Here is a 24,604-nt window from a genome sequence, read left to right as displayed (position 1 = left end):
AACTGCTTGTTTTGCATGGATCAGGAGTGGGTGTCTAGAGAATATTGGACAGACTCAGGGGCGTGCTCGCCCCCCCCCCCAACTAGGGGGGTGCCCAGGAGCCGAGGGGAGCCCCCCCCCGGCAATTTTCTTCAATGACTATGTGTTTGCAACCTTTCTTGAATTTTAGAGCATATTTGCATACATTGCAATTACTGTACCCAGATTGAAAATTTTTGGGGGGTGCACGTACCCATCGCCGAGCACGCGCCTGAGACTTCATTGATATTCAATGTATGACTTCTGGACAGACTGGTAGTGGACTCTGCAAGAATCGTTATCACGTTCTTTGTTCAATGTAGGCTCTGATCTGAGCCTCTCTGCTTGAGCCTTGACCGAAAAGCAATCTTGGACAATGGACGGCACCGGTGATTGTCAGAGACTGATCTGTATACTGTTACTTAGTCTGTAGCTCGACCAGTCCTCTTCTTTCTAGTCTGGTTTTCCTTGCCTTTGGAAAGTTTGGTACTGTAGTATCATGATTAAATTTAGCCAGTAGTAGCTAGCTAGATTGTCTGTGGGCAGTACAGTACGTCATGTAATGCTGTTGTGTAAGTAGCAGACACCAGTGATAGACTTCACCAGATCCAGGGTCCCAACAGACAGTGCGACGTAGGGGGTGCAAGTAAATAGTGGTAGCAAGACAAGTCTTGTCGACAAGAACTGAAGTCGACACCTTTCGTTCAAGAAGTCAAGTAAAAAAGCCCCCATCATAATCCTGTGCATCAGGTGCACTGACAGTGACACTGACAGTCTGACCTCAAAGTCGAAGCTTTGCACCTCATTTGGCAGTCTCAGGTCTGCACCCGGTACCCGTCTCGTACTCTGCAGCAGCTCCTGGGTGTCGTAAAAATACGACTCAGAAGATCATGCCGGCAAGGCGCGGCCGCGCGAGGAACACCCGGTAAAGTTTGAAACAGTTTTCTTTTGCTACTGAACAAGCAGCAAATCAATGTGTTGTGCTTTGTGTAATTCATTATTGATGGATCTATTTTCTTTCAGTAATGTGAAAGGAGACGGGTAAGCCGGCTTCGTCTGGCCAGTAGTAATCAACGGCATGGAGAGCCGCTATTTTGCTGTGTCCGGTGGGAAAGAAGTGTTTCCTTCACGCGAAGGTGCGCTGGCCTTATGGAAACAATTGAGCAAAACGGACAAAACTGCTCGATTCAAGGGTTTCTCAACATTGGAAGAGGCAACGGAATTCGCCACAGCTGATGTGGATGTTGTTGATGGTGCAAGTGGGGAAACGAGCGCAACAACATCCAATTCAGATCCAGGAGCATGCACCTATCCCAAGCTAAAAGCACCAGCGTTGAACGCTTTCCGAATTGCAATGGAACGTGATGACGAGGAAAAGGTGAAAGCTCTTGTTGAGGAGAACTCCCGCTATCTGATTGACTGCTCCGGCGACTTTCCAGTGCACCTGCACAAGGGATGTCAGTACAATGCACTGCATGTGTGCGCGCGCAAGGATAGACCGGCCCTTGCTCGCTTTGTCCTGGACACCGTGGCATCGGATGCCTTCTGGCTACGGACCTACCCGCTTGACTCGGATGCCGTAATGAATCAACGGCGTGATCACCTGATAGACCTGTACCTTCATGCACGCGACAAAGGAGTGAGTTATCATTACGTTGCCGTTACATCTCGTTCTAAATGATTCAGAACTAAGTGCCGCTTCAATCATGGATGACTGTCATGTTATCCATGATGACTTGCGGACAGGAAGTACAGTAAACCTGTCAAGACGACCACTCGGATAAGGCGACCTCCTGTCCTAGAAGACCACTGAAACCAGCACCAAGAGATGCTATTTCCAGTCAAGTGACCCTGGATAAGGAGACCACCTGGTAACAGAGACCACGTTTTGAAGGTCCCATGAGCGGTCGTCTTAAACAGGTTCCACTGTAGTTTCCTATCCTGTGGCACGAATAGGCGAATATAACTCTCTCTCTCTCTATCTTTCTCTCTCTCTCTCTATCTATCTATCTCTCTCTCTCACACACACACCACGCACATACAAGGGTAGCTCGGCTGCTTGGAAAGATGCATTGGTTCGAATGGGGAATCAGGCTGATCAGGCCCTGCCTTATCCTACGGCAGTCATTTAGCCTTTGCTGGAGAGTAAAAGGTAACGGTAGCCGCTGACCATAGGGGCAGGAGGTGATAATGCTAGAGATGTCTTGTTTCAATGAGCTGGACATGCTAGTAGCGATGACTGGTGTTAGTACTATACCCTGTGCTATTGACTAGTGTACACTCCCCTGCTAGTGATGGCGGTGGTTATCTTCTCTCCCTTGTACGCAGCATCTTGGCTATGCGGCACCTGGCATATGGCCCGTGGAGGCACGTTACTGAAGGCTCACTGCATCACCTTGTCACCACCCGTAGCACACTCTGTACGACATCACCTATCTGGGTGGATCATTCCATCATCATGAAATCACGGGATTTAGTCAACTTCCAGTTCCAGACACGATTACCCTGGAATAGCTACCCCCATCAACCTGGGACTCCATTGGAACCAGTGCCGTTTCACAAGCTGTGAAGTTTTAATTGGGGGGGGGGGGGATTTCCCCGTTTAATTTGCCTGCTGGAAAGGCACCATTACTAATTTGTCAATACACGCCGCTCATCACATGCTCTGTCTAGCTGCAACCAGCTCTGTCACTTCTTGCAAACTCACCCCCTGCTCACGATGATACTGCCTTCTCTCATCCTGTGCGTAGAAAGGGTTCACCGCGATGCACTTTGCGTCTGATCTCGGTCATCATCGTGTGTTGGACGTGTTGCTTGCTAATCCCAAGACGGACACTCAAGTGCTGACACGTGACGGAAAGTCCATTGCCGACGTGGCATGCGAGCATGGACCCTCGGGGCCGGGCGAGAGTGACCGTGCACGCTCCATGATCATGGACATGCTTGACGGTGGGTTGGAAATCCGACGTCGCGCTGTGTGTGTGTACGTGTGTGTGTCTGTGAGTGTATGTGTGTGTCTGTGTGCGTGTGTCTGCGTGTGTCTGTGAGTGTGTGTCTGTGTGTCTGTGTATGCTTTTCAACAGTTTTCATCATGATTATATATTATGTAACATTTGTTTAAAGCTCACTTGCTCTGTGTGGATATAGCCCATAGCTGTGTAGGAGCACCAGAGCAGGCGTGCATTGTTCATATCAGCACCTGGCACCTGGCTTTGTTCCGACGTACACTTTTGAACTGCAAATAGGACTTCTCCATTCGACATATATATAAACAGAGCAGCTAGACTTCTCTTTCTTCTTTACGTTGATCTTGTCTGCCACTGCAGGGCAGTACTTTGTTCCCATCCTGCGACCGGAGTCTTCTCCGGCCATCCTCGGCCAGCCGTTTTCGCCCAGCAAGGGTGACAGTCCGCTGAGCTCGGTGGATACAACGCCGGTGCACCACCCGCCGTCACCGATCTGTGTCCACGGCCTGGCTGGGCCAATGTCACCATCTCGGGTCAGTACATGTATAATGATAGTGCATTTCAAAAATATAGACCTCTGGTTTTTAAAAAAACGTTAGGCCAGCATCTATGCCACATAAAATCTGTGATCGCTTTGTGCATAAAATTTCCGAAATCAGGCGTTATCCAATCTCCTAGAAATCGATATGAGAAAAATTGGGGTAACTGGCTGAGCAATATCCCAAAGAAATTTCTCAAAAAGCTCAAACCAAATTTGAATTATTCAAAAAAGTCTAGAGGTCTATACGACCATGTACTTTCGAAACACACTATAGTCTGGTCTTTAGTTAGTTTGTGGGGAAACATGTTGCCTTGCTTACTCAAGTAATAATCAAATTCAGGGTCTCCTTGCTTGCTCCCTGCCCGTCTCCATCTTTCAGTCTGGTTCACTCAGGCCTGGTTCAAATCTGGCTTTGAAATAAAATCGTTTTTAGGTTCAGCCTCGTTTTCTCTGTGCTGCTCAGTGAAATCCAGTCACGTCACTCGAGTTTGCACTTTGCACCATTTCGCAGCCCAGTGTTCGCAGGTCTTGGGCTGCACAGCGCCCGGCGCGTATTCGAGTGACTCGACTGGATTTCATTGAGCAGCACCACTGTACATGTACAACTATGAATTCTGATTCCCGGTTTGTGGTTGCATTTTGTGTCAAAAGTTGACCTTCTGTAGCTTTTTCCTGTTTGAATTTCTCAGGCACGTGACTTCTATTCATTGCTGAAACGACCGCGGTCACGTACAGACCGTCAGATGCACAGTACTATTCTGCGCAGCGACTGGGAACGCGGTATGGAGAGACTGGGCCGGTGAGTGAATACTAGATATCGTCAAACATGCGCATGAACATGCACACACGCACACACACACACACACACACACATGCACACATACACATGCACACACACACACACACACACACACGCATGCACACGCATGCACACAATCACACTGGCACAATGTCATGTAACTGCATCACCATATAGAGCATTGCATATACATGTAACTGCATGTACATGTACTCAAATCTGTGGACAGCAACTGTTTCGCTCGGTTAGAGCTCGTCACCACATGTAAAGTGTGCAACGATTTGGTACAGCTAACTTGAGCAATTTGGATTGCTATTGGCGAGCTGCTCCAACTCGGTCTCTTTCCACTGCATGGTCACAATACTTAACTCGTACAATTATTATGCTTGTTTTCTTCACTTGTGTTCTGATTGCGATTTGTGCCTCTAGCATAGTGCTGGACTGCGTGGCTGATTTTGCACCACATTGCGGGGCCTCTAGCATAGTGCTGGACTGCGTGGCTGATTTTGCACCACATTGCGGGGCCTCTAGCATAGTCTCATGTGAGCCGTGATTATTTTATTTTTTTGCAGGGAACAGGCTCACCGGCATGGCGTCTGCTGGCAAGAACACTGGGCATTCCTGAACAGTGACTGCGACCTGTCCTCTGACGCGGGCCTGCAAACCCTGGAGGATTTCTTCGTCCACCAGGACACATCGGCCCAGCCTACGCCGCCGCCATCGGCGACCTCCGGCGAAGACATGGTTGACTTTCACACACCGACACGAGATGACAAGCCCGTTCCCGGGCACGCTTGTAGTGTTCTGACTCCGGATAGCAAGCCGCTATCATCCGTGGACGACCTGGCAGCCTGTATTGACAAGGTGTCTCTGAGCGATCCCGCTGCTGATTCTCCTTCCAACACTGATAGTACTTCGGGCACTTCTGTTGCTCTGAACACCCCACCCGATGTCAGTAGTACGTCGGTTACTACTGATGCTACTACTGCTGCTTCTGCTTCTGTGAATACTCCCACCAGTGATGATGGTGACCGCCGTTCCGTCCTGCTGGATTCTCCATCTTCTGAGGTTCCCGCTGGCTTGGATGATGAGCAGCCAGTTCCTGGTGTCGCTGAGTGCTCCGCGCCATTGTACATTTGCGGGTGAGTTCACAATCACACTGGTTGCAACTTACCTGTTAGCACAGCTGTGAGGTTGACTCAGGCATGGCGCTGTTCTCACATACCATACCACTAGGCCTACCTACATGGAGGGGGGGTACCCACTATATCTCTTGCGAGATCATTCAGCGAGTGTCTTTTATGGATCGACTTTGAAGGAAAACTCGATATGACGGAGACATGAGTGTTGCAAGGACTGCTTTTGAAACTCATACCATAGTAATACTACTACAGTATAGTTGATGCATGCAGCATAGGCCATGTGAATCAATGATTGTCATTGTGAAGCTATCGATGCGCATGTTTGCTGTATGGAAGCCTTTGGGTTATCCGTAATTATCAATAAATAAATATATCGCATATTTTTAAACTTGTGCCCACATTTTCCATGCTACATATAAACAAATAAATGGGTTCTTTCCGGATCTGCAGCCTGTACAGGCACCGTCTCCCGTGTATAGAGTATACATGTGCGTATTTGTACTTTACACAGACCAACAATGCACTAGGCTAGTTTGTTACAACTCTGACCTTCATGCCGTATGCAATCATCAGGCAATATGCACATGCTGTTGACCATGCCAGTATTAAAATTTTATGTCAGGAGAAATATTAGTTTTTTTTGGGGGGGGGGGAGTACATGTATTCGTATTTTTTTTAATGTGTTTTATGCCGTTTCTCTGTCGTTGTAAACATGGTTAGGATGGAGCCCAGCAAGCTGGATGAAGACGTTCTCCTGGCCATTGGCGATGCTGTCGTCGATCCAGCTCGCTTCCCGCACGTAGCCCAATGGCATCGGAGAACGCAGCTGCACCCTACTGACGAACGCTCCAAGTAAGTTTCCCGTGCGCGCATGCCAGTACTAGTGACTGCTGTAAATATACAAAACTTCGGCACTTCACGATTTTTGACATTTCGGCGGCGATTTATTTTCGGCGTGGGGTAGAGGGCATGGCATAGTGCGACAGATGCTGTGAAAAATTTCATCGGCGTTTCAATTTAGGCGTTTTGGGTCGGTACCGAATATAGCCGAAATTAAATAGCTGCCGAAAATTTGTATATTCACAGTAGATGGTATTAGATAAACCTGGTATTGCAGAAACATTGTAATATGCTGTCAAACTCAACACACAGTGAGTACATGTACATGTACAGTGCTGGCCAGTTCAAAAACTCGCCCTCGTGGATAGAAAAGCACCAGGCGTTGCACAGCCCTAGCACTGCAAACACTGGGCTGTGTACTCCCAACGTACAAGTAGAGTCATGTTTCATGTTTCATTCACGGAAACGAATTTCACTGGTCAAGGCTGTAGATATTCGTTGTACTCCGGTATGATATGTGCTATGTGTTGCGCTGCCGTTGTCATTGGCCTCTGTCCCCCTTTGTTTGCATGACCCAGGCCCCGCAGCCAATTTTGTGTCTGGCTCTGCGCTTGACCTCTCTCTCTCTTTCTCTCTCTCTCTCTTTCTCTCTCTCTCTCTCTCTCTCTCTCTCTCTCTCTCTCTCTAATCATTCTCTCTCTCTCAGGTGGAGGACGCCGAAGAAGTTCAAACTACTGACAGCCAGTAGTTATCAACCCCTGGATGCCAGTCCACTTGCATCTCCCCTGGCTCCTGCCAACATGTCACCTATGTCAGCCAACATGCTGGGCTCTCGTATGCTACTGGGTGCCGGTACTGGCTCTCCACGTCTGCGTCAGATGCTGAGCCCTGGTGGTGACAAGGCGCGCACGATCTCGCTGCAAGAACGCTTGGCGATCAACCGCACCGCTGCATCACCGCGTCGCTTGGACTGCGAGTTTGCCAGTATGTAGCCTGGGACCCTACAGCTGCTGTGTTATCCGTGTGCCGGTGGTGTATGTGCTATGTAGCCTAGAGCCCTGGAACTGTACTAGGTCTATGTGCTGCAGTTGGTGAGTAGCTGTGTGTAATGGCATGCACTTGAGAACGGGTGGAACTGGCACCATCGCACACACAAACTCGCTCTCGTCCGCTTGATCTCATCGTGTTGAACGTGCCATGCCGTACACACGCACACACACACCGTGCACGTACACCACACCCATGCATGCACACATACGGGTACGCAAACAAGCAGGTGTGCCGTGTGTGTGTGTGTACGCCGCCCATGGTCTACACGAGTGCTGTTCGTGTGAACATGTAGTACTCCGTGTCAGTTGATGTTGCCCTAGGAAACAGCTGGCCTGTTTGCACGAAATGAAGCTCGCCACTGCTGATAATGACACACTCCTTGTAGACAGAGATATTGGTGGCATTCATGCTTGCTGCATCCTACCTTCCTGCCAGTTGTTCTGCTCAGCGTCATGTTGCTGGTCTGTTGGACACCATTTGCCTGCCTGTAGTGTTCCATTCCAGCTCGTGCTCCACCTTTGCATTGTGCAGCACTCCTTATAGACCGAGATATCAGTGGCATCCATGCTTGCTGCATCCGACCTGCCTGCCAGGTGTGTCCAGCGTTGTGTCTCTGGTCTGTTCGACACTATGTAGACAAATTGTGTCTGTATGTAATGTTCCATCCTAGCATGTGCTCCAGCTTTGCATTGTGCAGCTCTGCAGTGTCCAAAATGGCTCACATGCAGCACAGTTTATTTTTTGACCCTGGCTTTGACAGCCAGGAGGGCTTGCTTGTTTTTGTTGTGCCATTTGTAACTTCTCTTAACTTTCTAATTTCTTTTACCGTGCCTCTGCAGATGGTAGACAGCTGATATTCAATTATTTTAAACCAAGCCCCTGAAAGTGCTTCCGTTTTTTATAAGTCCAAATCCCGTATACAGTCTGCTGTGTGTGTTGTTGGTTGACAGCATGTAACAAGGTGGAGACCACCGTGCTCGGAAACAGTGATCTTTCTACAACCATCCACGGTCAACCAATACTGCATGTTTCAACAACAAAAAAAGGCTTATCGAATACCAGTCTGCTGTGTTCTAACAAGAGATGGCTGTCCAATGTACAAACCCCGTTTCTGCAACGCTTACATGTAGTTCCACTATGCATTCCCACCCAAAAGTATATACCCCCAAAGTACCGCGAAAGCGCCCCGCCAAATGTACCCTTCACGGGCAATGTGGGTTGACTGCATGAGCACATGCAAGAGCTGAATAAGCTGGGAGTTTATAATTATACTCTTGGTACGTTTTTAGAGGTATGTACTCTTGCTAGTGTGCATAGCACAACTGGACCTATAGCCTAGACTAGAATCTCACCCAAACTCAGGCACCGTGTTTTATTTCTTCTCTTTTCAAAGTTTTCACCTTCCTCGAATCATCACATTCTCAATGATTTACGTCTTTACTTTACAATGATTATCATGATTTTACAAGTAAAATAATCTAACCGGATCACAATGTACATTCTTGAAATTGCTCCCACCAAAACTAAGCCAAAAGTATATATAATTCCAATTTAAAGTTATAATAATATGATACAAACCGGACAAAGAGGGGCGAAACAAATCAACTGACACTACAAAAAATCTACCTAAGAACACAGTGTAAAGAAGACTCGCAAAATCGAAACAGCAAAACACAGCAGGACACACAACAGGTCACAAGACACTCGATAAACTATTCCTAACAGCAGGGATGCAGCCGCCCCACAGATGGAGGCAGGCAGCGGGATAAAAAACTCAATGTTACTGACAGAAAGGGAGAAGGAAACAATGACAGCATCTTCCAAAATAACAAGCAGGGGAGGCACGTGCCATTACTGAAACTAACAATCAAGCTACGTATGTGCAGAGAGAGGGGGCACTTCTGAACGGGTGCAGAATCTAAAGCATACATTTACTTGTAATTATTATGTATAATATCTACAAGATATGCCGTTTGGGTGTGCGCATTGCAGTTGGTGTGTACGTTGTTGAACACACTGCTGGTGGAGATAGGCTGAGCCAATGTGAATGTGCAGCTGTCAAGTGGTGCAGTTCGGCTGCGCGCCTTGTCGAGCACAGTGTGATGCCGTGAGGCCGTTTCCATGTGACTGTGCGGTTGTGCAAGTATCACGCCTTGTAGGGTGGCAACTGTGCATGCCCATCCATGTGTGGACAAAGAGCGTGTATGCGCAAAGACTATGCTTCTGACGGGGGTAACCTGATGGACGATTCACTGCTTGTTGAAGTGCTCGGAGAAACACTGCCGTGGAATGATTCGCTGCGGCGCGGCATCCTCGACGACTTCAACTTCTCCTTCGTCTTGATGAGGTTGTCCTCGAGCTCATTATTCCGCCGCCTCTCTGTCTCGCGCAAGTCCTCTGCTGTTCGAATAGCCTCGACCCTAGCGTAAAAAGAAGCGCGGAGAAAGAAACAACAAAAGCAATCTCTGACCACCGTTCAGGACACAACTATAAAATCACAATACACACACACAAAAAAAATTACGACCAAAAAAATACGACCACGCCAGGATTCGAACCTGGAATCTCCTGATTCGTAGTCAGGCGCCTTATCCGTTGGGCCACGCGGCCAGTCACAACTGAGCACATGGCTGCACTTACTTTGTCCAGTACAATCGTACTGACTCAGGCAGAAGGTGAAACTACAATGAGTAAGTATAGTACTGTAAACCGCCCAATACTTGCGTCACTAAATATTCGCAATCCCTCAGAACCAGCGAGTCTACGTTGGGAAATGTCCGCGGAGCACTGTGGCCGCACATACACATCCAATGTTTACGTTTGATTTCACGATGGTTAATATTTGCGTTATGCTCTTCCCGCAACATTGGCTAACATTTTAAATACATCGCAAACGTTAGCCAGTTTACAGTAAGCAGGGAGTAGTATCTTACACGCGTTACTCCCTGCTGGTAACGGTGCAAGAAGATCCATCCATTGGCTTGGAAAACAAAAGGTATACAGTCAGCTTGGCTAATAACGACTGCGGATATAACGACAATTCGCGAATAACGACAAAATTTCCATGCCCAGAGCAAGTTCCCATCTACCTGTTACCCTCACTGATCCTTACGCATAGATATACAGCATTCCCTCACTAGTGGGACCATTGTTATTAGGCTAGGGCCTGTTTTGGACTTCCCACTCTAAATAAAGAATACAAACAAAAACAACAAACCTGTTTACATATAATGAGACTTGGGGTATAAGGACACTTCGCGAATAAGGCCACTTTCCTGATGCCCCGCCGAGTATCGTTATATGCAAAGTTGACTGTAATTATAATGGTGTTGACAGGAAAATAAGAGAAAACCGTGCAGGTACCTTTGCATGGAGTTTGGCTGCGTGCTTGTGATCTTCTCCAGAATTGAATGCATGGCGTCAACCTGCGTGCGATCTTTCGACACTTCACCGTTCCTGCTAAAGAAGCACGAAACAAGACAAACAATTGTTCTGACATCAGCTAGACACAGTATAGAATGCATGCCTCGTGATTGAAACACGTACTGCAGAGTTGCACACTCCAAGCAGCTTCTATGGCCACACGTAAAAAAAATGCCTGTACGTCCCATTGACCTGGCGTGGTGGCCCCGGGCATGAGTTGTCCCTGCGCTCTCATCATGTGTCCCTTGTTTTCATTTGGTACTGCTGTGTTTGAGGTAAATGTGCGGTAAATAAGCCAACGTGTAGACTATGCTTTCGTTCAAATTACAGTAGTGCTCGGTGAAATCCGACCCAAAGTGCATATTTGGTGCCCTGGAAATGGTACGAATGCAGCTGGACGAACACATGTACACGCACTGTGATGTAATGGGAACTGGTCCAGGGCGTCAGTTTTGCACTTTGGGTCGGATTTCAGTTACATGTACTTGTAGTTGCAAATTCCTACACAATGATCTAGAACAGCAGTACATATGTGTACATGAATACTAGTGCACTCTACAAAGGTGTATGGTATTGTATCTCGCGCTACCCTGCAAGGCAGACCAACTCAGTCTGACTTCCTTCCAGCAAGGTAAACGAGATCTGTTATTCAGACAAGAAAACTCCACGGTGTGTAGACAGTATCCTGCGTGGAAAAACTAATGATCACGCTTCCACACACAGTTACCGTGGGAACAGGGCATACTGCTGCTGCTGGCAACTACAAGAGTAGGGCGAGTACTTGCCAATGGTCTTGTGAGGCAAATACATTGTGTGTGTGTGTGTGTGTGTGTGTGTGTGTGTGTGTGTGTGTGTGTGTGTGTGTGTGTGTGTGTGTCCCATATGGTGCAGTGGTATGTGCAGTCGATTTCCAATCGAGAGGTTGCGGGTTCAATTCCCGACGATTATGGTCGCACACGTCTTTCTTCTCTTTCTCGGACTCTTCCTGACTTTTCTTTCATTCTCCTGGGTGGTTACCAACAGCCAGTGTATGCCGGAGTATGTGATGTGGTGTGTGTGTGTGTAGAAAAAAAAGAAAAAAGAAAAAAAGAAAAAAATGGAAAAATGAAAAATAGGGATTCACTGGCCAGAAAAAGTCACTTCAATCAGTTGTGTGGTGGATACCAGGCTAAAAATAGTGGCGGTCAATTCATCAGCCTTGCAAGCTGTTGAATGGTGTAATCCCAGCACAAGTCGCTATGTCTAACATAGCTGTTCGCTATCATCGCTTCCGCGATGGGCAGGTCTGAGGTCTGAGGTCTGAGGTGTGTGTGTGTGTGTGTGTGTGTGTATGTGTGTCACTCCGAACACTGTCTCGCCACCTTTTCCGCGGACCATGGGCAGGTCTCTTGTTTGGAAACGAACCGAACAGTAGAGCCTTCGGGATGCGCTCATCCTCCATCCTTGCCACATGACCAAGCCACTCAAGGTGACGTCTGCTGAGACGACACTCCATGTCCAAGGTATCTCCCCAGCGCTCCAGAACTTCAACATTAGTTATCCTGTCATTCCATGCACGTGTGCTATCGCGCCAAGGCATGAAGCGTCACAAGTGCAGCCGTGGCTCGGCCAGAGCAACCAACACAGACCGTAGCTCCTTCTGTATCGTTTGCAATTGCAGTCGGCGTTTCAGTAGACCACAGGACCTATCCCGTCATCGCTCCTACTGTTCCGAACCTGCTCAACCCCCCATGGGGTCCACATAGCCAGATTATGGCAGCGCGTCCAAGGTCCAAGGTATGTGTGTGTGTGTGTGTGTGTGTGTGTGTGTGTGTGTGTGTGTGTGTGCGTATGCATGTGCGTGTGTGTGTGTGTATGTGTGTGCGTGTGCATGTGTGTGCACACGCGCACATGAGCGTGTGTATACCGGTACTGTGAGAGGTAAAAGCACAGCAACAGAACAGAGATGTACCTGAGTGACGCCGGCCCGTTGCGTGCTGCTGCATCGTGGAAGCCATTCGCTGCGGACTCACTCGAGGAGCCAGCATCCACCGACGACCTGGGGTTGACTTGAGCGGACACCGCCGACAGCGAGAGCACATACGGTTCAATGGACTTGGCAATCGTCACCATTCGGCTGTGCTCGCGGATCAGCCGATTGACGTCGTCCAGCAGCGACTGGTAGTGCTCCTTCTCCTTGTCGACGTGCGCCAGCATCTCCTTCCAGCGCGTCTCAAACGTCTCGCGCACCTTGCACACGCCCGCCAAGTGGTCCTGAAGATCGACCTCGAGAGTGCTACTACTCTCGTGAATGCTTGTGACCTAAAAGAGCAAGTCAAGTGCAGCAGTAGCAACAGCAACAGAAACAGCAGTAGCAGCAGAAACACCGTTCTTAACGTCACAACTCAAACCAACAGCACACAGGGAAGAAGGCAATCCTGGTCAATCAACGGCATGAAAGCCAGCAATGTATATGCCGGCAGAAAAGCACTGCGACACCGTCGCCCAACGACCTACTCACCTCCTCTGATTTCGGTTGGCATTTGCGATGTGTGAGGTCTCGGTGCAGGTTCTGCACGCTCTTCTTCAGATTATCAAGACGCTGTTGCAGTCCCTGCAGGGCACGAGCAGCACAACAACATAGGTTAGTACATGTAGTGTGGGGTGTCTTAGCGCCCGTACAAACGGGCAGGATCAACTATGCACCATACCTTAGACCCCCTCCCCGCCCGCCCCCCCCCCCCACCCTCACACACACACACATACACTCCAGTTCTCCCTTCAGAAGTTTTTTAAAAGAGCAAAGTGTTTGAGTGTAGGTGCAGGTTAACTAGTTCTGCCGGTTTGCTTGACACATCGCCGAAGTACACGAACACGGCCACATCATACAACTGAGAAAATCTATAATGGAATACAGAATGATGCAGACATGGAATTCAGCTCACCACCCAGCACGCGCACCCCCCCCCCCCCACACACACACACGTACCTTAGATTGCATTGATATGCCACAGCATTGTTCAGATACGACGTCGTCACCGTCCATGGAGCCATGGCCGCCTACAGCACCGTTGGCGCGGTCGGCGTACGGTGCTGCCTGCCAGTACCGACCCTGCTCACTCAGGCCATGCGCACCGACCAGCGAGTCCATTGGACCAGGACTACTGTTGGTTGCAGAACTAACACACACACGCACACACACACAGACACACACAGACACACACAGACACACACACATACACACACACACATACACACAGACAGGCACACACACAGACACACACACACAGGCACACACACACACACACACAGGCACACACACACACACACACACAGGCACACACACAGACACACAGACACACACAGGCACACACAAATACAATACTAGTACAGCATGTAACATAGGCACATTAAAGGGGAAGTTACGGCTAAAATCAAAATTTCACCAGTTGTAGTCTTCGGGGTGCTGAGTCGAATGGTCGTGGTCCGAGGAAGCTGAGACGCTCCCTTCCTACTTTAATCCCAATCGAACTCGCGCACTTCCACCGAAACTGGGTGACTGCGCCCTACTAGATGGGGATTTGTATGCAAAATGTCACTAAAAGCGCCATTTCGTTCTTATAAAAGCACGGATGACCGCGATTGGCACATATGTTGTAGTCTTTTGGACGCTGAGTCGACTGGTTTTTGGTCCGAAAAGGCTGCGATGCAGCGTTCCTCCTTTATTCCCAATCGAACATGGTTGAACAAGCGGTCACGTGCTCCTGGGTGCCCAAATCACCTGGTCACCACGCCAGCAGGCGACAACTTTCACACCAAGGTTCAACTCGAGTGACAGGACTGCACCCAAAAAAGGTCAAACAGGCTAGTAAGTTGTACCCTGCAGGCACGGTGACTAGGTGACTGGTGTACGCAGGAGCACGTGACCACTTGCTCAACCATGTTCGATTGGGAATCAAGGAGGAACTCTGCATCGCAGCCTTTTTGGACCAAAACCAGTTGACTCAGCGTCCAAAAGACTACATCATATGGGCCAATCGCGGTCATCCGTGCTTTTATAAGAACGAAATGGCGCTTTTAGTGACATTTTGCATACAAATCCCCATCTAGTAGGGCGCAGTCACCCAGTTTCGGTGGAAGTGCGCGAGTTCGATTGGGATTAAAGTAGGAAGGGAGCGTCTCAGCTTTCTCGGACCAAGACCATTCGACTCAGTACCCCGAAGACTACAACTGGTGAAATTTTGATTTTAGCCTTAACCCTTTACCTTCTGACCATAATTCCCAGGCAGTTCCAAATGCGATATTTCTCACCTCATTCTGAGAATATCTTTGGTTATAATCAACCGATTTTCACACTCTTGGGCATTCTGGAAAGCTCTCCACGAGCTGCATACAATGAGCTCAAACTGGACACTACTGAGATCACATATCCAACGCCAGGGTGCTTCAAACACTCCCCATCGCTGGGTATCCGAGAAAATTCTCTCCTCGTCAGCCATTTCTCACTCCTTCATCGTAAACATTTCAAATTTGTTGTCCTGGGGTTTTTTTTATGCTGCCCACGCGCTCAAAACATGCACAGGTGACTCAGCATGTCCGGAGAGGGAAAATCCCCAGCTCAAGGCCAGTCACTCAGAAAAAATCGACTTTTGCCGTGGCTGAAATGTCGAGCGCGATATCTTTGGAATGCGGCATCGCAGCTCTTCGCCGATTGTTGCAATGAACAGCTGGTCTCTTTGGCTTCTGCCTACATATTTAGTTTTTGAGATTCCGTCAAGAATTGATCGAGTTACGAATGTTTTAGTGCATGCATGTCCATCGACCAAATTCGGTTGATTCAAAAGGAGAGCAGAAGGCCAAATCAGACTGGATTATGAGTGCATTATAATATGAATGCATATCACAATGCACAAGGGAGGCCGTGGCAGAGAAAGTGAACCGGCGTACAACACATTGGCTCCACCATGTACTGCATACGGCTTGCGTTCGCGCCCAATACGTTTTAATCTTCACAAGCACAGCAGAACTGGCTGGCATCCACATGTTCAAGGACTTTGCGCTGATTATACCGTATTTCCGCGCATATAAAGCCATGGCGTTATATCCGAATATAAGGCCACCCTCACTTATAAAGCCATGGCGTTATAAGTGAACAAAATTCAATGTGGAGGAAGTTGCATCTGGCGTTAAAGGTGAGTTCATTTCTTTCAGTGAACCTACAGTAGCGGTAATTCTCTCTGCATGTACCCATCCCCACTGTCACATGCCATACCGCCACCGCACCTTCACACAAGTTTGCATGCCACCTTGTACACAATAGGTTCACAATTTGAAAATTTCAGGGAAAATTGAAAGTACATGGACGCTCGACATGAGCGTGCAACGGCACCGTACGAGTACTCGAAGTTCATACTCTGCCGATTATTTTGCATGTACGCGTCTCTCACTTTTAGCGCCATGGCGTAAAAACCGAGGCTACTGTCTCCAAACATTTGGTCCAAAACAGCGATGGTTCACCTATAACGCCATGGCTTTATATGCGCGGAAATACGGTAACGCAGCGCTGGCCAAAGAAATCCAACCTCATGAATAATGTAGCACCGCGTTCGAGTGCACAGACCAGTGTGCGTAGTAGTACTACTAGGGCTGCGTCGCGCCCGGCAACGCTATTTTATTCATGAGGTTGGGGATTTCTTTGGCCGGCACTGTAGTGTAAATGTGCCTCAGTACAACTACAAGGGCAGTGCATTTGCATGCATGTCAAGTTTGACTGTCCGTCAAGACACTAACTGGTAGATGGGTGTAGCACGGTCCTCCATCGGACTGCTGCTCTTGCGCGACAACAGCTGATCAACCGTTCTGCACAGCAACGACAAGCCAAAAAAGTCAGAGAAAGACGCAACGTCTTCGTGAACGGCAAACGGAGCCAGGCAGGAGCATAAGAGGATATGCAATACACGCCACATAGTAGTATGTTTGTCACTCAAAGTTCTCCTATATATGGGGTTTCTGTAAGCACGTAAACCAAAAATGGGCATTTTGCCACTCAGTTAGCTCCCATATGGCAGATCTGACGCCATTGCATACGCGTAGTAGCAAAACGCATAGCAAAGGCACGCAACACACAACACAACGCACCAACATCAAACACACACACACAAGACATGCCACTTACTTTGCTATGTCCAGTCGATAATTGCATGAGATCTGCAAGCCCAAAAATGGAATTCACAACCAAACACCAAATTACAATCATTGGCAAGAACATTGAACAAGTCACCAAGTGTCAACATGGGACAACAATGACAAGACATTGAACAAGTCACCAAGTGTCAACATGGGACAACAATGACAAGACATTGAACAAGTCACCAAGTGTCAACATGGGACAACAATGACAAGACATTGACCAAGTCACCAAGTGTCAACATGGGACAACAATGACAAGACATTGAACAAGTCACCAAGTGTCAACATGGGACAACAATGACAAGACATTGAACAAGCACCAAGTGTCAACATGGGACAACAATGACAAGACATTGAACAAGTCACCAAGTGTCAACATGGGACAACAATGACATTGAACAAGTCACCAAGTGTCAACATGGGACAACAATGACAAGACCTGTCCAGTCACCAAGTGTCAACATGGGACAACAATGACAAGACATGTCCATACATGGCATTTAAAGACTATAAAGCCAGCTCAATGGGTGCCGAAGATTGTCAACTACTTAAACAGCCATGAGCCTGATATTATTATTTGTGCCCAATCTGCATCACAGTCAAATACAGAATGCACAAGGTAACAGAATAACAATGGTCACAAACCTGACTGCTCTGGATGGGAAAGAGACGATGAGGCTCACGGGCAACTCTATCGAGTCGTTCCGTCATGTCCTGCAAACCACCAGCACACACACAGTCATACACCAACCATACCAATTAGACACATACAGTCATACACCAACCATACCAATTAGACACACACAGTCATACACCAAGCATACCAATTAGACACACACAGTCATACACCAAGCATACACCAATCATATACATGTGGTATTGTCATGTGCATAGGCAGCTCACCAAGCACCGCAACAACACAATGCATAATCATGCGGGCCACAATCCATGCACAAAACTGCAATGAGTAAGCCAGGGCAGGTTGTATCCAACAAAAAGAGAAATAGATAGATAGATAGATAGGTAGATAGATAGAGTGTGTGTGTATGTGTGTGTATATGTGTGTGTATATGTGTGTGTGTGTGTGTGTGTGTGTGTGTGTGTATGTGTGTGTGTGTGTGTGTGTGTGTGTGTGTGTGTGTGTGCCTGTGTGTGTGTCTGTACACATGTGGGTTCGGCAGGGAGAAGTACCTACATTGACCAAGTCGAGAAATTCGTAGCGATTCGTCGCACTAGAAAACACATTACTGGTCTCCAGAGCCGCCTGCAATCCGACAACAGAACACAGGAGAAGAGTGTTGATAAATAGTAACCCTCCGGAGTTTCACGACTGCCACTGGAGCCATTGCCTCTAGTCACTGCCAGCAACAGCAACAGCGTCAGGACGACAGGAGTACCAATGGCATTGGCATGCCTCTTACCTGGATTACTGGACAGGAGTCACGCAAGTCTCCGAGCTGGCGCCGGAACAGGCGCACTTTGTCGTGCTTTTGCCTGAACAGAGTACACACGGACGCATGCACACACGCACACGGACACACACAGACACATACATGCACACACGCACACGGACACACACAGACACATACATGCACACCGTGGTGTAAGACACACAACTTCCACGACATTGCGCTCGAGCTCACTTATTTGCGAGAACTTTCCAGGAAGCCCAGCAGTGTGAAAATCGGTTAATCAGAACTAAAACTTTGCCCGAAATAAGGCAAGAAAGCCGGTATTTATTATTCACCTGCCGACTCTGACTGGTGGTCAATGCATGGGTTTCAATTCCGCTCTGCTACATACTGTGCACATGCACAGGGCTGCTCAATGAAATCCAGTCAATGCACTCACGTACGTGACGGGCGTTGCGCAGCCCTAGACCTGCGAACACTGGGGTTCGACATGGTGCAAGGCGCAAACTTGAGTGCCGCGACTGGATTTCATTGAGCAGGACTGTACATTGCGCAATGATCAGAGAATCAGACGCACAGAGAAACTCTCTTTGCCTTGATAGCTACTAGTACTCACTTCTCCACCATCTCGATGAGAGAGACCTTGCGCTGTGTGAGTTGTTCCTGCCAATGAGTATAGAATAAACATGCAATGAACACAACAGTGGTCTGAGCGCGAGGAGCTGATAGATGATAGTGAAGAGGCAAGAACAGTAGTGGACATGCACACGCGCGCGCGCGCGCGCGCGCACACACACACACACACACAGTGACACACACACACACAGTGACACACACACACACACACACACACACAGTGACACACACACACACACACGCACACACACACACACGCACACACACACGCACACACACACACACACAAAACCCCATAGATACACTAGACAACTCCTGGAACGCCGTACACTAGTACATACCATTAGCTCAGTGAGCAACTCATCAATTGTATCTTTACACGTCGTTGCATTGAGCTGAGTTTCATCTACTAAAATTTCTACTTTCCCAATGGCCTCCGCGACAGATCGATCCAGCTGTTGTAATTTCTGGACAGCGAGAAGCACAGCAAAGGCAACAGCAGCGCCAATGAGACAAGGTCAGATGACCTGATCGTGGAGCTCTTGATCATACGCATGCCATAGACATTCACAATGCAGGGATAGTACGCTGCTAGCCAATGCATTCCACGCGCTGGTTGCATTCTTCGACAAATATACTTTCAAAGCCGATGGCAACCGATCCTTGCAAGAATCTTACTAGAAGCAGTTCACAGAATACGGGAACCGGGGCCGGCCCGACTATCATCACCAAATGGGCTATGTCAGAACAAATCAAACAAAGCGATATAATATGCTGATGTATTATGATCATATTGAATACATGGATGGAAGCAGAACTTACAACAATGGCGGTTTTTAATTTGGCAGAGCTCTTTGCATACGCGCTCTCGATGTCCATGCACTGGGACCGCGTACCGCTGGGAAGATGGAGAATGATATACAACCGACACGGAGAGAAAAGAGAGGGAGAAAGAGCGAGTGTGTGTGTGTGTGTGTGTGTGTGTGTGTGTGTGTGTGTGTGAGAGAGAGATAGAGAGAGATAGATAGATAGAGAGAGAGAGAGAGAGAGAGAGAGAGAGAGAGAGAGAGAGAGAGAGATAGAGAGAGAGCGTGAGGCACACAAGAGATCAAACCACCCTTGCAAAACAACCACTGCACGTAACAACACATTCCACCAGCAATATACACACATGCACGCTGAAGTCAAGATAGGACAGGTCCCACACATAACAGCGTGCCATCTCGGAATATACAGTTTCAATCGTCATCACTACCTGTGCCTGTTTGAAGAAAGCCTGCCCGACAAACCCACAAGGCAGCAATGCAACAATATATCGGCAAGAACATCATGTCATCCAACCTACCTGTCCATGTCCCGAAAACAATTGATGCATATTAGACGACGGTCTTCAACAGAAAACATAATAAATAACTTGTCGTGGACAGCTGCAGCGGAGAAGAGCCACCAAAGACAACGCACAAGAGAGATAGAGGCACAGGAGATAGAAGATAGATAGAGAGAGATAGAGAGAGATAGAGAGAGATAGAGAGAGATAGAGAGAGAGAGAGAGAGAGAGAGAGAGAGAGAGAGAGAGAGAGAGAGAGAGAGAGAGAGAGAGAGAGAGACACACACACACACACATAGGAGATAGAAATAGATGGATAGGTAGGGAGAGAAACACGCATAGAAAGAAAGAAAGAGAGAGAGTAGCACAAAGAGAAGAAGAAAATTACAGTTATCCTACCCTGCCGCAGAGTTGAATGCTCCTGAGACTACTTGTGGCCATCACCTGATCACCCAGTCTACCAACATCACCATGATCACCTAGTCTACCAACGTACATAGCAAACTACACATACCCAGCCAAGAGCTACATGTGCATATGTACATGCACATGTACAGCATTTATTTATTTATTTATTTATTACAGCAGCTCATAGCACAGTGAGAAGACCAGCCAATACAAAGAGAGAGAGGGTGTTAGCCAACCACGGCAAGGAAGGGCATTGTCTCCAGGTCATCGCGTTCTCTCACTGCTTGTGCGTTGTGTGACAAAGCAAGACATCTACAGCGCCCGCAAATTCACGCACAGATTCCCCCCCCCCCCCCCACACACACACACAATTCATACTTTATTCCCCAGGCCAGGAATTTAAAAAAAAAAGCACCACAGGACAACATTGCAGTTCACAGGCACACGTCAAGCATATCATGTGTATTATACAGCACACTGTGCACGTACGACATGACATGGGCTGTGAGTCGCGCGACCGGTTCTCCAGCAGGACAATATTGTGCGAGGAGAACATCTTGGCGGCGTGCGTGCTGAAGCGACATGACTGGCAGAGCGGCTGGCAGCACGTGTGACAGAAGTGAGTGGATTGCGACGGCTGCAGGCATAGAGCAATAAGAACCAAAACTGAGTTACAATATAATAACGTGTAGGGGCACGGGGAAACGGAGTAGGCTATCGTAAAAGTCCGTAGATAAGTACCTGCACGAAATAAATACCGTAAAACATGTAATTTTAGGTGGATTAAAACATGTAATTTTAGGTGCATTAAAACTTCGGTGCCAGGGACCTGCCAGGTTTCAGGTGTATTTAGAATTAGGCCAGCTTTCCCTTCACATACAGTGCATACTCTAGTGCCTTTTCGGTGTAATGTAAAATTTAGGTGCCTGGTTTCTCTACCGAAATCACCGGAATTAAAGCTACACTGAAAATAACATGTTTTACAGTACCACACCCTTCATCCTTTTGACTCTGTCTGTTGAAGTCAAGTCAAGTCAAGTCCGATAACCATACCGCCCGAAATAAGTACACCGGTACGGTGCGCACATGCAGCACGTAGCATGTACATCTACACGGAAATGACTTCTTCACTACGCACAGGTAAGGTCCGAAAGTTAGTTCCTGCCCGAAAGTCAGTACCCACCCGCAAGTGAGTACGGGTGTGGCCACTAAATTCGAAAGCAAGTACATACTTATATTACGGACTTTTACGGCAATGAAACTTGTGCCCCAAAAGCTCAACTGATGAAGGGTGAATTCTACGAAACACTATGTATTAAGCAGGGAATGGTGCTTTTTTGCAGGTTCGATGGACTACCAGTACACGACTACTTCGAAGTACAGCCCCCAAAGCAACTACATCTAAGTCCATGTCCATACTACTCAGCTTAAACAATTCAAATCTAGGATATTCGCAGTGAAGAGACCGTTTTTGGAGAGTTGGACAAGTGAAGAGTTAATCAAGAATCTAGTAACATTACAGCAAGCAGTGAAACATCCAGTTGCATAGGATGCCAGGGTATGAGCAATGGCACGCACCTTTTCACAGTTAGCGCATTGTACATTATCTTCGCCAGTGGAGTGCAGTAGGTGCTGCAACAGCCTGTCGTCCTTCAGGTCGGCTAGACTACATTGCGCCCTAACGAGACACATACACGCACGCGTACACACAAACACACATACATGCAGATACACACACATATACATGCAGATACGGTCAGCCTTTGGGTCATCGTTAGTATTATTGTTATACACACACACACATACACACACAAACACACACACACACACACACACACACACACACACACACACAAACACATATACCACACACACACACACACACACACACACACACACACACACACACACACACACACACACACACACACACACACAAGACCATAGACAAGTGGGCTTCTAGCGTAGGTTTCCACATGCCAGTCACACACGCTTCCGAGTTCAAACCCGGAGCAAGACTGCCATTGATATCCTACAGTACAATCTTATGACATCTGTGCTCACTTTAACACTTACTTGCACTACCATACACTGTATAGCGTTTACAATACAGACAGACACGCCAACTGGCATGCTGTCACTTGTCGACTGTGCAATTGTGTGTGTGTGTGTGTGTGCATGTGCGCATGTGTGTGTGTGTGTGTGTGTGTGTGTGTGTGTGTGTGTGTGTGTGTGTGTGTGTGTGTGTGTGTGTGTGTGTGTGTGCAATCCCAGCACAAGCTGCTATGGCTTCTGCTGTAGCATCGCTATCATCGCCTCCGGCGATGGGCGTCCAATGGTCCAATGGTGTGTGTGTGTGTGTGTGTGTGTGTGTGTGTGTGTGTGTGCACGCATGTGTGTGCAAACAGTGCGGTAAATGTATACGGCAGACCAGTGTTGTTGACACGAACAGCAATCCTCCTACTTGCCATCATCTCAGCAGCACCATGCACGGAGTAATAGCCACAGTGGCACGATATTTCCAATACCAACGCGTTCTATACAGTCATAAAACTGCAAATCAGGATGATTTCGTGCTCAGCAGTCAAGGCATGGAACAGAGGCGGCCAGAAACAACGCTCACACACCCACACGCACAAGGAAGTGCCGGTACTGTACCAACCAGTAATACTGTCACATGCAATACTACCCTTTGCTGCGGCCGCGCGTTCCGCATGACCGAAACAAACCCCAAATAATTGTGTGCCAAATTCGGATCGACTAGAATATCACAATAATAATAATATTGTTAGTGCCACTGAGTATGAAATTCGAAATACGTTACTCACTGGCAGTTAGGGCAGGTCACTGTGCTGTCCTGTGTAACCAACTGGACGCATCCATCGCACACCGAGTGGAAACAAGTCGGGAAAACCTTTGGATCCTGATATCTCTCCTTGCAGACAAAACAAATGAAGGGATAACTGGCGGCAGGAGGCGTTTGTGTCGAGTCACTTGTCATAGGGAAGGCCCCAGCAGCTCAGCAAACGAGACGAATGTGGCCTGGTTTTCTACACCAGGTACGAAACGCAAATCACACGGCTGAGGGGTAACGACTACGAGGTCCACGTTGGCACAAGAAGAGACATAACAACAATACTTGTCTTGAGTGCAGAGAAGAAGAGAAGGTCCTGACATGGGTTGTCGCAAAACACCTCACTCACGATCACGCTCAAGTCAAGCACATCGACATCCACTTTTGTCTTTCAAAGCACACGATCTACGTGCGTGCATGCAGCTCAGCGCCTTTGATCATGGGCGCGGATTTGACGCTGTCTCCCCAGTGATAAATCAATATCCATCAGTTTATATGGATTTTCGGGGCATATCTTGAGTCTACAGTCATGATTCCGAAGTTTCGAGCATAAAATCGATGTTTCCAGCGATTTTGGGTGCAGAGGGCATCCAGTACTGTTGAGTGTTGTTGAGGGTCTTCACGTGAACACATTGGTTCTGCTTTCGAGTATTCACGCAATTTTCAGTTTCAAGGAACTAGAAGTAGAAATCCTTTGGTTCTTCGAAAATGGAGCAGGACGTTTTGTCACTGACGAGTTTGGACGACATCAAGAAGATGTATGATGCAATTGAACAAGAACAGGTTTGTTTGCTTCGCCCGTTTTCGAATTTTATAACTATGAAAATCGACAATTGAAAAAAATTGAAATCATCTTGTATTGCTTTATTCTAGTTGTTCCCCTGTGCAGTCATGTGCTGAAAGCTAACTGATTCATGCCAGTCAAGTTTGACTGCGATAACTAATACTTGCCCAACATCCCTTTCCGCACATGCAATGAGTTTTAGCTGCATAATACATATCACATAGCACATTGACCAT

General features: G+C 47.8%; 3 protein-coding genes and 1 non-coding gene across 5 annotated transcripts in view; 2 read left to right on the top strand and 2 right to left on the bottom strand.

Moving 5' to 3' along the window:
* The first annotated feature begins 981 nt into the window (after window positions 1-981).
* On the top strand, window positions 982-8,274 carry LOC135817761 (ankyrin repeat and LEM domain-containing protein 2 homolog). The gene is made up of 7 exons (XM_065331002.1): window positions 982-1,657; window positions 2,769-2,967; window positions 3,345-3,517; window positions 4,215-4,324; window positions 4,897-5,466; window positions 6,187-6,318; window positions 7,013-8,274. Exons 1-7 carry the CDS (start codon window positions 1,097-1,099, stop codon window positions 7,296-7,298), a joined length of 2,031 nt encoding a protein of 676 aa, XP_065187074.1. The 5' UTR covers window positions 982-1,096; the 3' UTR covers window positions 7,299-8,274.
* A 450-nt stretch (window positions 8,275-8,724) lies between these two features.
* On the bottom strand, window positions 8,725-23,935 carry LOC135817762 (RING finger protein 207-like). 2 transcript variants are annotated; one of them, XM_065331004.1, is made up of 17 exons: window positions 23,559-23,935; window positions 22,309-22,408; window positions 21,220-21,367; window positions 20,341-20,422; window positions 19,818-19,893; window positions 19,337-19,462; window positions 18,976-19,022; window positions 18,369-18,441; window positions 18,143-18,211; window positions 17,593-17,661; window positions 16,934-16,965; window positions 16,549-16,617; window positions 13,748-13,937; window positions 13,280-13,372; window positions 12,731-13,080; window positions 10,720-10,812; window positions 8,725-9,776 (listed from the first exon to the last, which is right to left on the bottom strand). In XM_065331004.1, exons 1-17 carry the CDS (start codon window positions 23,729-23,731, stop codon window positions 9,572-9,574), a joined length of 1,995 nt encoding a protein of 664 aa, XP_065187076.1. In that variant the 5' UTR covers window positions 23,732-23,935; the 3' UTR covers window positions 8,725-9,571. The 2 variants fall into 2 exon arrangements, with proteins under 2 accessions (XP_065187076.1, XP_065187075.1); XM_065331003.1 differs by having other exon boundaries at window positions 10,720-10,815; window positions 23,559-23,934.
* On the bottom strand, window positions 9,894-9,966 carry Trnar-acg (transfer RNA arginine (anticodon ACG)). Its single transcript has one exon. It is a non-coding gene; the product is annotated as a tRNA-Arg (tRNA).
* A 275-nt stretch (window positions 23,936-24,210) lies between the features above and the next one.
* LOC135817758 (conserved oligomeric Golgi complex subunit 4-like) overlaps window positions 24,211-24,604 on the top strand; it is a 24,694-nt gene continuing 24,300 nt past the window's right edge. The window contains exon 1 of the mRNA XM_065330999.1: window positions 24,211-24,367. Coding sequence (XP_065187071.1) covers window positions 24,293-24,367 — 75 coding nt within the window. The 5' untranslated portion in view covers window positions 24,211-24,292. The remainder of the gene's footprint in view (window positions 24,368-24,604) is intronic.

Source organism: Sycon ciliatum, chromosome 5 (assembly GCF_964019385.1).
Source record: "Sycon ciliatum chromosome 5, ocSycCili1.1, whole genome shotgun sequence".
NCBI lineage: Eukaryota > Metazoa > Porifera > Calcarea > Leucosolenida > Sycettidae > Sycon > Sycon ciliatum.
The sequence above is the reverse complement of the archived record's forward strand: the minus strand, read 5'-3'. Positions and strand labels throughout refer to the sequence as shown.